This window comes from Electrophorus electricus, chromosome 19 (genome assembly GCF_013358815.1).
Source record: "Electrophorus electricus isolate fEleEle1 chromosome 19, fEleEle1.pri, whole genome shotgun sequence".
In the NCBI taxonomy this organism is placed as follows: domain Eukaryota; kingdom Metazoa; phylum Chordata; class Actinopteri; order Gymnotiformes; family Gymnotidae; genus Electrophorus; species Electrophorus electricus.
The window spans coordinates 15,509,427-15,524,426 of record NC_049553.1 but is presented as its reverse complement, the minus strand read 5'-3'; the positions used below and the strand labels follow the sequence as shown (position 1 = coordinate 15,524,426).

At 45.8% G+C, this 15,000-nt stretch overlaps 1 protein-coding gene and 1 non-coding gene across 3 annotated transcripts in view; one reads left to right on the top strand and one right to left on the bottom strand.

The window, feature by feature from the left end:
• The window catches only part of sorcs2 (sortilin-related VPS10 domain containing receptor 2), a 232,965-nt gene extending 221,879 nt beyond the window's left edge, over window positions 1–11,086 (bottom strand). For both annotated transcript variants that reach the window (XM_035519846.1, XM_035519847.1), the window contains exon 1: window positions 10,628–11,086. In XM_035519846.1, the coding sequence (XP_035375739.1) occupies window positions 10,628–10,981 (354 nt within the window). In that variant the 5' untranslated portion in view covers window positions 10,982–11,086. The remainder of the gene's footprint in view (window positions 1–10,627) is intronic.
• A 2,064-nt stretch (window positions 11,087–13,150) lies between these two features.
• On the top strand, window positions 13,151–14,975 carry LOC113591180. Its single transcript, XR_004775272.1, has 2 exons — window positions 13,151–13,256; window positions 14,824–14,975. It is a non-coding gene; the product is annotated as a GrpE-like 1, mitochondrial (transcript).
• Window positions 14,976–15,000: the final 25 nt, after the last annotated feature.

Genomic DNA, 15,000 nt, shown 5'->3' with positions numbered 1-15,000 from the left:
ACTGTGTCTATAATCTGAACCTTATTTCATCAAACCTATCAAAGAAACAGTGCTGATTTGGGATGTTCTGATCTCAAATGTATACTACTCATCAGTTCAGGACAGTCCTGTCCTACAGCAGTATTTCCCTCTGTAAGTCTCCTGCCCCATCACAGCTGCTGTAGCTCACAGACACCTGGACATAAGATACACGATACGACTGCGAAGTGTCAGACTAGGAGCAAAGATATTGCCACAGCAGGGAGGCTGACTCTGAACCTACAGCTCAGGAGTCCAGCTCAGGGCCTTGCAGTCTGGAGTCCAGCACAGCTCACTGATTTCCCATCTCTGAGACACCTGCTCAAACCGATAATTAACTGATTAACTGTATCAGGTGTGTTTGTGGGTGGGTGGAGGGTGAATTATGGAAGTTGGGCTACAGCATCAAATCTTCATCTTAATCCTGCAGTATAATCTGTTGTCTATACATGCTGTATAACAGCTATGACTCACTGCCACGCCACATTCACTGTTCATTGTCCCACTAATGATTCTGGATTTTACTGGCAGGCTTGTCAGAAAAGCCCATTATTCAGTAAATGTAGTGAGTGTCTGTTCTTTAGTTTCCCTCCCGCCCAACCAACAGAGCTCAGAAAGAAGCACAACGTGAGAGAATTGTGAAAGAAAAAAATAAAGCAAAATAAATTTGTCTTTTAAAAAAAGGTATGCATAAACATGCCAGAATAGGCAGAGGGTGATGGTCTGGTCCCAGTGTCAGGTTCCTCTTTCTAGTGTAAAAGCACAGAGTTCCTGACACATTATTTGTGTCAGGTCACTGGAGGTGTTACGTAGTTTTTTGATGAAAGAAAGCAAATGCTTTCATCCGGCGCGATTCGGCCTCTCTCTGCCGTTAGCAAGTAACCCGACAGATGTTCTGGTGATCAAAGATTCTGGTGTGCTCACACCCTGCTGGTGCACGTCACTGGGAGCCTAACTCCCATCACCCTCTGTCTGCCATCTCACTCTCTCTGTTTGTCTGCATCACCCTCTGTCTGCATTTCCATCTCACTCTCTGTTTGTCTGTATCACCCTGTCTGTATGTCCATCTCACTCTCTGTTTGTATCACCCTCTGTCTGCCATTTCACTCTGTTTGTCTGTATCACCCTGTCTGCCATTTCACTCTGTTTGTCTGTATCACCCTCTGTCTGCCATCTCACTCTGTTTGTCTGTATCACCCTCTGTCTGCCATCTAACTGTTTGTCTGTATCACCCTCTGTCTGCCATCTCACTCTGTTTGTCTGAATCACCCTCTGTCTGCCATCTCACTCTGTCTGTATCACCCTCTGTCTGCCATCTCACTCTCTGTTTGTCTGTATCAGCCTGTCTGCATGTCCATGTCACTCTCTCGCCCCCACATCCTTTTTCATATCTGTCCTGTCTGTCTCTGTCCACCTCCATCTGTGAGTCCCTGCCTCTGTCTTAGTTTCTCTCTCTCTCTGTCTTCCTCTCTTGCTCTCCTCCTCTCTGGCTTTCAAGTTCAAATTCAAAGCCTGGTAACTTTATTGGCCTGTGATAACAACTCTTAACCAATCAATGAGCAGTATGCTTATGTAACGATAAATGGGTAGGGTGATTGATAAAAAGGGAAAATGTAAAATATAAAGAAAAATAACAAACACAAACAGAACAGTCACTGATATGTGTAATATTCTGGGATGCCATTTCATTCTCTTCTCTAAGGGTTAGGGTTAATGGTAATTAAATACAGATTTTGCTGATATCCTTTGCAATTTCTCCTAAACACATGCGTAAACAATTGTTTTCGTGCTGCAGTGTGTGTGGTGACGCAGGGTTTCCAGGGGGTTTGTGTGTCGTCATCTTTCAACTTCCAGATTATGAGTACCAAGTCCGTATGTCGGTTCATACGTGGCCATGTGTCTTTCTGTAGAGTTGTGTATAGCGGGAGATAAGCAGGCACTTCTTAAGAGCAGGGTTACTTTTCTGCAACTGTCCTGGTCATTGCTCTCTCCAATTATTGATGTTTCATGTCAATCATCGGATGTTTTGGTCTGGTGAGAGGGACCCCCTCCAGAACTCTCTGAAGATCCCCCCCCCCCCCAAGACTGTGGTTGCTGTGCTAAATATCTGTGGAATGATCTTTTAATGCTGTAGTAGTGTTAGAATCTCATGCTGAGCACCTCTCTGGCCACTGCTAGCCTTGTGGAAGTTACGAGATTAATATTCTTGATCAATGGTCATCTTCCACTGTGTGCTGTAATGTGTTATCTGGCTTTTTATGGAAAAAGTTATGTTCTTGGAAATCATTGGCTTTATTTCCCTTTAAGTCCTGGTCCAGTCGTCTTCCGCCTTTGTTTTGTTGAAGGCCTTGCGCTGTACAAGACAGCGAGATTAAATCACCCGCTTATAACGGACATTGATTTGTTTCTGGTGCAGGTCTAGACTGTGGTCGCGTTGTTGACGAGTGTTTTCAGAAAGGCGGAGAGGCGGTCAAAATGGACTCTGCCCTTGTGAAAAGTTTGTTTTCCTACAGTTTTCCTTTTTCATAAACTGCTGTAAACAATGTATGAAGACAGACAGCTGAACTTGGGCCCAGTGTTTCAGCATTTCACAGCTGATGCTGTCAATACCACAGGCTCTGACCTTCAGGATCTGACCTTTCTTTGGTTCTTGTATTGCAGTGGGGAAGTGTAGAGTGCACTGGATATTTTTACTGTGGTAGGTTTTCCTATATAGTTTGAGTTTAAATTGGGGTTTTCTGTATTTTAATAAAGCTAAAAATATGTTTTCAGAGTTCAAAGTCTTGGGTGAAGGCATCTTTTCCACTGTTCTTTAGTAGCCTTGATGTCATCTGAGGGCTGGTATGGACCAGCTAGCAGTTACCAGGTGTTGGTCACTTGTGTCTGCAGGGCCAGCGCGAGTGTCTGCGAGGGTCTGCGTGAGTGTGTGCAGGGCCAGCGCGAGTGTCTGCGAGGGTCTGCGTGAGTGTGTGCAGGGCCAGCGCGAGTGTCTGCGAGGGTCTGCGTGAGTGTCTGCAGGGCCAGCGCGAGTGTCTGCGAGGGTCTGCGTGAGTGTGTGCAGGGCCAGCGCGAGTGTCTGCGAGGGTCTGCGTGAGTGTGTGCAGGGCCAGCGCGAGTGTCTGCGCGAGTGTCTGCGAAACCAACACTGCAGTCCTTGTCATGCAGGTAGAGTTGACCATAAGAACGTGTTTGTTTTTTCCCTGAAATGGCATCTTTTTACCCAAAACCCTGTTGAATACATTATTCGTGAAGCTCCTTGAGAAATGACTTTTACAAAAGGTTGTACAATGTGAATTTTAAGTTGTTATTCTTGCCCTTTAATCTGGTTACCATAACACATCCTCTCTCACACTGAAATTGGCACAGGGGGTAAATGACGGGCATGACAGGTAAGATCTGTGATGCCAAAGCTGTACAATTTAATTTGAATCAGGTCATGATAGAATATACAACAGATAAATTAATAAATAAAGATTAAATAAATGAATGTAAGCATTAGAATACAAATACACACACACTTTAATGCATTTATATGAATGCCCTCCACAGTACTTGGGACTGGTTTTCTTGAAGGGAGTACACTTATACATACCTGCTTGTAACTGGAGAAACTGTCGGTTGTGCTAACTGTATCCAATTTTTTTAGGTGTATATACCAAGAAAATATTTGCACTTTTATAATTGTTGGTGAATGTGATTTGAAATGAGTGTATGCAGGGGTCAGTATATTCTGTGGTTTGGTAAAAGTACAGTTTCACTTTTTGACTGCGCTCGCGCTCTCTGCAAAATCTGTTGCCAACACTGTAGAAGTTGTTTCCAGTCAGAATTGAAAAAACGGCATATTTGTTAAACTAAAAATAGAAAAAGGTAGGTGTGATGTCATTCAGCTGTACGAAAAAACATAAAAGAAATCCAGAACAAAGAAAATTCATAAAAATGACTAAGAACTGGAGCTTAAAATAAACTACTAGGTAGAGAAGCAGCAGTTAAATGGGTGTGAAGGTGGCACAGTAGTACTGCAAGAGGGAAGAGGAGTCGGTTCCTCTCATCTCACGGCTGTCGTACGTAAACGGTCACGTGAAGTCTGTGCTTCCTGCGTTTTCTCCCTGCAAGAGTCATTTTGTCACTTTCCAGCAGTTGAGGGAACGTGGGCAGTTTTTGACAGACGGATGCGTTTGTGTATCGCACATGAGAGAACAGCGCCCCTGTTGTCAGGCTTTTCCTGACAGGTTCGGGCTCCTCGTTATTTTTCTCCTGCCTGGTCCACTTTGAACTCGCTATGTTCACGCGTGTCTGCGTTTGTGGTCTTTTCATTAGATACTCGGGTCATTTATACAGATGCTCGAGCACTAGTGTGGCTTGTTTAATTTTCCATTCACATTGACGGGTCCAATTTAAAATGGTAGTGCTCTCGTTTTCCTTTCGGCTGTGGCCAGCTGACTGAACTGTTGATCGACACAGTGGTGCTGGTGAGGAATCTAGCTCTGTTCGAGGTGACAATTAAACATCCATTTATGACAAGAATACATTGAGACACTTGGGAGTGTTATGGATGGTAATTGTGCATTTTGAATTTTAACAACACACACTTCCAAGTCTGCATCATTCAGTGTTTTGTCATTTAAAACACACCTTAGCTCAGTGTAGCCTATTGAACAAACTTGGGCATGGCAGGGATGTTTGAGAGTGCAGAGGAGGGAGATCTACTCATCTCTACTAATATCCAACAAGACCTGCATTCCTGTACAGATACAATTAGGAGAGAGGCGGGATATCTACCGAGGCCCACATTCCTGTACGGATACAAACAGTTAGAAGCAAACCCTGGAAGAGCCGTTATTCTATAAACAAAATGAACCTTAATATGATGAATCATAATATGATTGAAATGGAGACCTCTACAAAAACCTGTCTATGACATCAGCTCACAGAGACGTCACTGAGGGACCTTGTTTTCCTGCACCTCCACCTGTAAATTTGGACTATTATTCCCTAGGAAAAAGTACACACCAGTTGTCCTTTTGGCCTACACCTTTTAAACTAATGAGATTTCTGATTTTGTTGGATTGGCTGTGGACTGATAGGTCAGGACCGTTATCAGGAAGTGCGGTTTTGTGCTGGTTATCATTGGTAGTGCTGTATTTGAGGGAAGAGTGATGGTTTTTGCACCCGTTTCAAGTTTCAAAGTTTGATTTGTCCCATACATGGTATAACTTGCCGTGAAATGCTTTTGACAAATAGATGTTTTTCACCTGTTGTTTCAAAGTTTTTAGTTTGTACACTTAAGTGTCACGCTATTATTTTATTCATAACCTTTAATAAAAGTGGAAATCTGGCAAGACTAGTAATGTACACAGAGGATGTCTGCATGACTCCAGATTAAATCAATCATTCAGTTGGTGTTCTGTCCCAAATTTCATAGCTTTTTATTCATTATAGCCCCAAGATCTGTATCCACACAAATAATAGTTTTTTTTTAATATATATATATAAAAACACTATTTAAAAACCCTTCATCTATCCCTCTACACTCCCACCCCCAGTCTGTCTCTCCCCCTCCGTTGGCAAGCGAGCCTTTGTCTACTTTGCACGTCCTCCAGAGATCAGACACAGCCCACACCCTGCACATTTTAATAAGGCGATTCTCCACATCAGAAGACACAGTGGTTGAGCTCATCTCATTTGTAATGTCTGAACATTTTTCTGTCTGGCGCTTCAGCAATACAGTCGCACGCACGGGCGTGACCCGCCCCCACCTGCTCCCCCAGGGCTCTCTGGCCGACGGCTATGCTGCATCGGTGTTCCCGGCTAATTCTGCCCCCGTGTAGGGCTTCAGACTTACTAAGGAGTACTGAAGCGTTCCTTGTGATTCCGATGATTGTTAAGGCCGGCATTGGGGAATTAGTTTAACGACAGTTAAGGTAAAGTTGGGAGGGAGGGGCTCTGACACAGCTGAGAGGAAGCGGTTGAGGAGTGGGAGTTCCATCACGGTCCTGAACAAGGGACTGGTTACGAACTGGTGGTTTAGATGGTGGTGATTATTCAACTGTTTTGTCTTCAGGAAAAGGCCGGTAATAATTTATTCATGTCATATAATAGTATGCGCAGTGTACAAACTGGACATTAGCCTCTGAAGGCACACATTAATGAATAATTAATTAATTAATTAATTAATTAATTAACTTCTAGTTTGGAATTCACTCTGCTTTCATCACCCATGGTCAGACTAAACACAAGTAAAACTGGGTGGGGGGGGTTAAGGTAAGGAAAGTTTAATAAGGACTAAGATTAGGGATTAATTTAGGGTTTGTTTTGTAAGGGTATTTTTTAAGCAATGTGGGTAAAGGCGTTTTAAAGATTAAGAGGAGGTCTGGTGTGTAGGTGATCAAAATTCTAAAGAATCACAAACAATTTCCACCCCAAGCTCTTATACGACCTCTCATCTATGTGCATATCTCTCACACACACACACACACACACACACCTGCCCAGAGCAGAAGCAGTAGGTGTTCAGGTAACAGAGAGAGCTGGTCCTGGCAGGCTTGCAGTACACTTGGCAGTCAGCGTTACCCTGTACTTGCAGACAAGCAGTTCACACACCAAACACACCCCCGCTTCCACCAGCCAATCCCAGACAAGCAGTTCACACACCAAACAGCCAATCCCAGAGACAGTAATCCCAACACTGGCATGGCCAGGAGCACCCACCTCACCCACACTGGTACTACCAGAGGAACATCCCTTAAAACAGACTCCTTCCTTTAAATGGAGCAGGTTGTTGAGCCACCTGTGCCACCCATCACCCTGGCACACTGGAGCGTCACTGGCAGGCCCCTCAATGTGAGTGGGACTCTTGGCTAAATCCTCTTTCTGCAGATTTCCCCCAGGCCTCAGTAACATCTATCTGTCTATTAAAACACCAGTTCAGTTCAGCCTCAGATATGAAAGAAGCAGGGGACTGGCGGACATTATTGTCCAAAGGTGTCTAGCTAAGTGTGTGGTGTAGACCCAACCTGAGCAGCAGAGATCTAGAACCGCCTTCACTAGACCAACCTGGAGGGGCCCACACTGACGCAATTCCAAAACAAAAAATACAATTAAACTCCCCTCACACAGACACACATAGTTGTTTTTTTTAATATATATTAATATATATTAATATATATATATATATATATATATATATATATATATATATATATATATATATATATATATATATAAAAAACAACTAACAAAAACAGCGAGTGTGGGATGATGAACTCAGACGAGAGAAGAAACAAATGTGAAGGGATGTTCACATGTGCTGAAGAACTGTGTGGTGCAGTAAAGGGCAGATGCTGTGATCGTCACGGAGATGTGATCGTCACGGAGACAGGATGACGTGGAGCTCGGATGTCTTCCACGTGACGTCACCTTGGCGGAACCCAGCTTGCAGAAATAACACCCACACCAACACCTACAGCAGTGCAGCACTTTCTAAGAGGCAATTCTGAAGGCTTGTCCGGTTACAGCATTTCACACGGTCACTCGAGACAGAAACACAGGCGTGCACAAAGACACGCTAAATACACACACAGCTGCACGGAGGGGTTTAAGCACACAGATGCTCAGCAGTGTGCATGTGCAGAATACGGGGGGGGGGGGCTCAGTGAGTTTACACTTACGTGCGGTGTGTGCTCGCTGGGGACCGGCTGTAGGGCGTCGTAGAGGGAAGGTGTGCTGTTCCAGTGTTCATGGACCATGTTTCCTGAATTTATCATCAACAAAGCACACACAGACATGCACGCACACGCAGCAGCTCTGAGATTCATTGCCTTCATCGTCTTGCACTTCTATCACCATATTTCAGCCTCTCCACTCCATCCCCCTGCCAGTCAGTTTCCAACTAGTCATGCAGCAAACACAGGGTTGTTCCTACACTGCTACCACTCCAGCAGAGAGAGAGTGTACGGGGGGTGTGCACGAGAGAGAGAGATTCTTTATTTATAAGGGTACATGTTGCCCCGCCCTCTACAGAGGAGTATGGGGTATGGAGCACGTCAATCAGAGGCAAGTGGGATGTTTTCCCCGCTCAGAGAACAGGACCCCCTCCCTGGGGCAGAAGAGCTTGGATCACCGGGGGGGTCCATGGGGAGCAAAGATGCAGACAACCAGCTTGTGTTTCGCTCTTTTACGCTACTGAATATGTTCGCCAACAAGGACCTTTAAATACTTTTCTATGCTATGACTATTGGTAGAGAGATAGAGAGAGAGAGAGAGAGAGAGAGAGAGAGAGAGAGAGAGAGAGAGAGAGAGAGATATGGAGGGGGGCAGAGAGAGAGACAGAGGCTCCTTTCAGCTGTTTGGGAAGCTGCTGTCCACACGTTGAGATCATGTTGGGAGCCTGGTCCTTGTTCCCAGAACCACGGTCTTCCGGAACTGACAACAAGAGGTTCTAGAATTACTGAGGAGCCCTGCAGCACTACGGAGAAGATTCCTCCTCCTCCTCCTCCACCATCCTTAATCCACTCGCCTCCAGGCTCAACTGCGGTGGAGGTCACAGGCAGGAGGTCTGAGCTCTTACTGAAAGCCAACTAGGAAAGAAAAGCCAGAGTAATCTTCAAAAAACCCAGCGTGGTCAGGATCTGATGTCTCCCACCAACTGAGTGTGCAAGGAAGCAGACCAGTTCAGGCATGATTCACGATCCTGCATTTCACGGAGTGGTCGCAGTGTTTTCACACCTCCAGAGGTCACAAAAACCATGGTTGTCGTGGGACGCCATGTCCAGGGGTCCAGCTCTGTGGCCTGACTGTGAAGGAGCCCTGCTCCAGGGGCAGGAGCAGGAGTGGGTGTAGTTCCTCCACAGAGGAGCTCTGCAGCAGGGGTGGAGCATCTGACAAGATGATGCAGGGCATATATGGTGTTGATAACCACTGCTCTCTAAACAGCACTCAGGACACACCACTGCAGACTGCAGAGACAGCAGCCATAAAGACCTCGTGCCAAAATTTGGAGGTGTTCTTGGAAGAGGTTAAAATGGTAGTAGTAAAAGTAGTAAGAGCTGGTGGAAAAAAAAAACTAAATAAAACAGGACCTTGTATAATCAAGTCTGCAAATCTAACATCTAACAAACAATTTAGGGGTAAACGCTAGAACCTGCACAACTAAATCGGAAATACACCGTGGGGGCGGGGAAGGAGGGTCAGCATTTCAATGAAATTATTGTAGGACATTAGTAAATAAACACAATCCCTAATCACCTTTAATAAGGTAGCCAAAAGGCCATGGGCTTGTGTCAGTGATCTGTAAATCAGTAGCTACCTTCTCTGACTTCGTGCTGAATATCTCCGTCACTCTCCCTGTTCCCTCAGACCACGCATTCCCACAACAGCCTCAAAACACACAGCATTTCCAGATACCGCTCGCACGTACAGACTTTCCTTTTCGTCTCCGGCTCTCCAAGGGTGTTATTACAATCAGTTCTGTTCAGTTGGGGGGGGGGGGGAAGAGAGAGAGAGAGAGAGAGACCTGGGATCTGCCCGCTACGCACGGGGAGCGCCTGGCTTGTGCGCATGTCTAATCTCACCGTAAATTCAGGGCCCGAACATAAACGAGTGAATTATGGTCCTGTCACAAACGCCAAGGCAATTTAGAAAAACTAAAATACGTATGAAATGTATTTTTTGGTAATTTGTTATCCAAAGTAGAGTGGAGTAAACTCTAGGCGAATCTCAGTTGGGAGCATGTTTTAGAAGCACTGGCGTCTGTCTGAACTTCGTGCTGCGGCATCCAACCTGGTCAGAAACGAGAGACTCGCGCGTGAAGCGGTTCTTTGTTCTCGGATGCGTGAAGGAGTGATGTCCGCACCAGACACGCGCCATCCCAAACACACGCGCCTGCTCTACACATGCCTGTTTGTTCTGAGGTTTTTTCGTGCCCTGATTAACTTAAGATACAAGGTAAAAACTTTAACTAACTTTACATCTGTCGGTTAATATTGCGAATTATTTCTTATGACTTCTCTTAACTGTTTTAGAACAGGCGTCAGGGAGCACACGTCCTTTTGGAATGAGGCTGCGGCTTAACGCCTTGCCGCTGATTCGTAAGCGTGTGTACATGCACCAAGCTTTAAATGTTTAATGGACATAGCCCGTTCTGGACAAGGAGGAACAGGTGCGTGCGAACGAGCGTCTTGTTCGTTAACCTGTTTAGCTAGAGGACTACCGCCACGCGCAAGTTACGCAGGTGCGTTAACAAAGACAGGTGCATTCCTGCGAGGCCAATCACGAGACCAATCATGAAAAGGGTTCGCTGACGAAGCGCACCGCACAAAGTGACAGCCCAGCGAGCGCCCTCCTCCGGCTGTGTGTGCTTTGTTTGATTAATAATAGAATGCTCGGCCGCAGTTGACATCGTGTTTACACAGTCCCTCGGTCTCTCGCACGTCTTCCCATTACGTCAACGTAACCATCAGGTCGGCGAGCGCAGAACTACAGCGTGCAACATCCACCCGCGACTCGCGGGCGCCGCGTGACCCAACAACTTTACTTCACTCGGCACGAGCGCGGGGTATCAGCTTTCGGGACAGACAACGCGCCAGCAGCACGACGGGACAAGACGACTTACGCTGCTGTTGTCGCCGGTCCAGTGGACCATCGCCTGGTTGTGGGTGGCATCCCCTTTGAGAACGAAGGAGCTACTGAGCAGCGAGACTTTCTCCCGGGGCAGTGCCCTCCGGAGCCGGGAAAGCCCCGCCGGACCGCCCGGATCCCCGTTCTCTCCTCCGCGGCTGAGCATCGCGGGAAGCGCCTCGTCTCCAGCGAGATCCCGAGCGTAGCTGTCAGTACGACCCCCGTTTCTCCGGTTCAAAACGCTGCTGTCACAGCAGACGGATCCGAGCACTGACATCCACGGCAACGCGAAGATGAAAGCCGGATACAGGTGCGCAAAAACCCGGGGAGGAGCTCCGACGCGCGCCATCGCGAAGCGTGTCTATCTTACACTGTCGGCGCGAGAGCAATGCGAGTGGAAAGATAGAGCCGAGCGCGAGGCAGAGTGAGGGAGGGGACGAAGAGCGAGCGCAGACAAGCGAGAAGAGCGTGCTGGCGTCATGCTCCAGGCGGAGATCGGGTGGCCATCAGGCGGCGTGAAGTGTTAGTGTTGCCTTTCAGACACGGAACATTTAACGATGCTACAACTCCGCGAAGGGTGACGTTTTATAAAGAGATTTATAAGAGAGGTTTTCGCTTGATAATAAATCCATGTGGTCTAACCTCCTCCACCCCAGCGCCAGGCTTTAATGGTTGCGTACCACACACGACGGCGAGCTATACCTTGTCCACAGCTATAAAATAGAATATAGAAGAAAAGAGGTTCAAATAGGTTATAGCTATAGATCTAGTAAGATTAAGGCATGACAGCCCATTATTACTAATAGTCACACAGTCACTGAGTAAATCCTACACCAACACCCCCCCACCCCCCTCATATCTGCAGTCATGCCACCTTCAGTAAGATCCTGGCAGACAGCAGATACTCCACCCCACACGACATGTAGTCATCAGACCCAGTACCCCAGAGACTCCACACAGCCGACCCCATATTTCTACCATTACCAGAAATCCTCTGAACCGTCCTGCACGGCCAGAAAACCAATTACAATTTAAAGATTATAATGAGCCATTTCCTCTCAGGCAGCTGCTTTTAAAGAAAATTCAGAAGAACTTTTAAAACACTCCTTCAGCCTGAGCTGCCTTTTTCATTCATTTCAGTTCCACAGCCTAAAATTTAAACTTGATTCAACTGTCTAAATAAGGACTTTCAGAGTTCCTACTGTAATTCAAGACCAGGCCCCATAAAGCTTTAATGAGCCCTTTGATATTGTCCATAGAACAGAGAGAAAGAGCAAGCACACTAGCTAGTACTTGTGTCCACATGGACTACAGTGGAGGTGCTAATTCAACACCATGTAATGTGCACTAACCTGTTCAAGTGCTCCAATTAGTATCAAATTAGTTTGTGTAATATAGGATGCCTTTTACTTCATTAGTGAGTGCATTGCAGTCAACTCAGAGCATCTCCTATTTAAACAGAGATGTCTAATATGTTTAGGATGCAGTTGAAATATTTACCCAAGGAATCTGGTCCCAGCTGCTAAAGAAGGCCAGCGCGCAGCAATGTGCAATCTTCTCCGTTAGCTTTGTTACTGACGCTTTGAACGTTGTCTCGCACATCCTTCACACCTGAGACTCTAAACCGCCTGATTTACATGAGCAATCACCTAGCGCATCACCACCCTCTAGTGGCAACAAACATACGACAATTCCAATATACATGCAATGTTTTGGATTTAACAACACGCAAAACACTATTTTTGTGAAGCCAGTAATGAGATCTCTGCTTGGGTTATTATGCGGAAATATTCTAGTATACACATATCAGTTCAATATAAAGCCATTTTACACAACTGTTCATAGGTAATCCAGAACTCATGTCCAATCCTACTAAATGCAGCACTCACATCTGAGCTAGGAAACCGCTGCGCAGTTGGACCTTTTCCCCTAAGCAGTGCACAGCGGTTGTTCACTACATTATGATGCAGCGTTGATAATAAAATGGTGAACTAGGGAATATAGGGAAACTGAAACAGTGTATTCAGACCCAGCTGAGCTCAGATTTCTGGGGTATGCTGCCCTCTGTTACTGGTGTGGCCAGGTTCACCACTTTCATTGACCTTAAAACAGTTAGTTTCTGTTGGGTTAAATGACAAAGAGATTGCCAACCGTAACTCTTCTAAAATCCCTCTCAGAAAAGGTTTTTGTTGTTGTTTGTTTTTTTTACATTTTTAAAATTTAAATTCAAATTAAATGATAATATATGTCCGTACTATTTGAACTTTTCATAAAGCTGAATGCGTCTGCGCGAGTGAGCTTTAGGGCGCTTAAATGACGTAATGTTCCGGTCGGTTGCGTCAGAGCACGCGACCTTAACCTTCAGTTCGGCGCACAAAACCTTCGTCTTGCCCACGTGCGTCGCAACCCAAACCACAGGAAACACGCGGATTCAACTTTAGCGCTCATTGGACGGTTCGGAGGCGCGTCACAATATGATGCGCTGCGATTGGTGGAACGATGCGATCACCAAAAAATAACGTTGCGCTTCCGCCAGCGCGCGCACCGTCGGTAAAAATGGCGAGCTTATGTGCGCGTGCCGTGAGACATCGCTGCTCGGTTTTAGCACGTCCTTTACTCCTGAGGTAACTATGGTTCTTATAACTGTTTAGCACGTCCTTTACTTCTGAGGTAACTACGGTTCTTATAACTGTTTAGCACGTCCTTTACTCCTGAGGTAACTACGGTTCTTATAACTGTTTAGCACGTCCTTTACTTCTGAGGTAACTACGGTTCTTATAACTGTTTAGCACGTCCTTTACTCCTGAGGTAACTACGGTTCTTATAACTGTTTAGCACGTCCTTTACTTCTGAGGTAACTACGGTTCTTATATCGGTTTTAGCACGTCCTTTACTCCTGAGGTAACTACGGTTCTTATAACTGTTTAGCACGTCCTTTACTTCTGAGGTAACTACGGTTCTTATATGTTTTAGCACGTCCTTTACTCCTGAGGTAACTACGGTTCTTATAACTGTTTAGCACGTCCTTTACTTCTGAGGTAACTACGGTTCTTATATCGGTTTAGCACGTCCTTTACTCCTGAGGTAACTACGGTTCTTATAACTGTTTAGCACGTCCTTTACTTCTGAGGTAACTACGGTTCTTATAACTGTTTAGCACGTCCTTTACTTCTGAGGTAACTACGGTTCTTATAACTGTTTAGCACGTCCTTTACTTCTGAGGTAACTACGGTTCTTATATCGGTTTAGCACGTCCTTTACTCCTGAGGTAACTACGGTTCTTATATCGGTTTAGCACGTCCTTTACTCCTGAGGTAACTACGGTTCTTATATCGGTTTAGCACGTCCTTTACTCCTGAGGTAACTACTGTTCTTATAACTGTTTAGCACATTATTTATCACGGTTTTTATTCGGTGTTCTCTCGCTGTGAGTGGTCCTGGCAGATAAACCGGATTCTGAAAGACCCTGTTGGCCAGTTATCTTATCTTAGCATAGCGCTCTCGTTTGTGTTCTTTAATCATTTCCCCAGCTGTGAGGTTTGTGTCAAAAGAATTCAACGTTCCCGAAAATAACGTGATCGCATTAGTTAGCTAAGGATCACCAAACATAGTCCCTTCACTGACGGGATGTCTGAGAACCGTGTTGGCTAACCCATGCTAACTAGCTAGTTAAATAAAAGCTGTCGAGAAGCATTTTTAGATCTGTAAAGAAGCGTTAGGATCATCTATGAGTTCTGGAAATTTTATTGGTTGTGATTTTGGGCTTTTAAAATGAGACTCCAAAGAAAAACGTTTAGCTATTTTTAAGGGATGTGTAAAACTACTGCGCTCTTGTAGTAGCAGTGCTGGGCATGCTAGCAGTGCTACCCAGTTAGAGGGACGCCTCTCGTTTCGGCTCGGGTGCAAACAGGACTCATCCTGGAAAAGAGTTGACGACGCATAGTTATTTGTAGGGAGGTTTTTGTATCAAAGCAGTTTTGTAGTGTAACTAGATGGCTCTTTGTGAAACTTTGTAAAGGTTTTGATGAAACAATTACTTGCATGATGGGTTTCTTTACAAAACGGTGTTTTAAAATCTGCATAATTTCAGGACGGACTCATTTTCTGTTCACTGATAGCGCTGACTTCCGGGCGTTAAACGCATCTTGGACTATTACGCTACCGAGCGTGCTCACGTCCTCTCGTTTCCAGGGCGACGCCCCGCCTCCTCTGCACAGCGGCCCAGCAGAAGGGGGCGGGGTCAGAGGAGGAGAACGGCACGCGGAGGCCCGAGGCGACCGCTGCAGAGAAAGTCTCGGCTGAAGAGAAGACTCACCTGGAGGAGCAGCTGAAGGAAATCACGGTAAGAGAGTCCGAACAAACACCCGT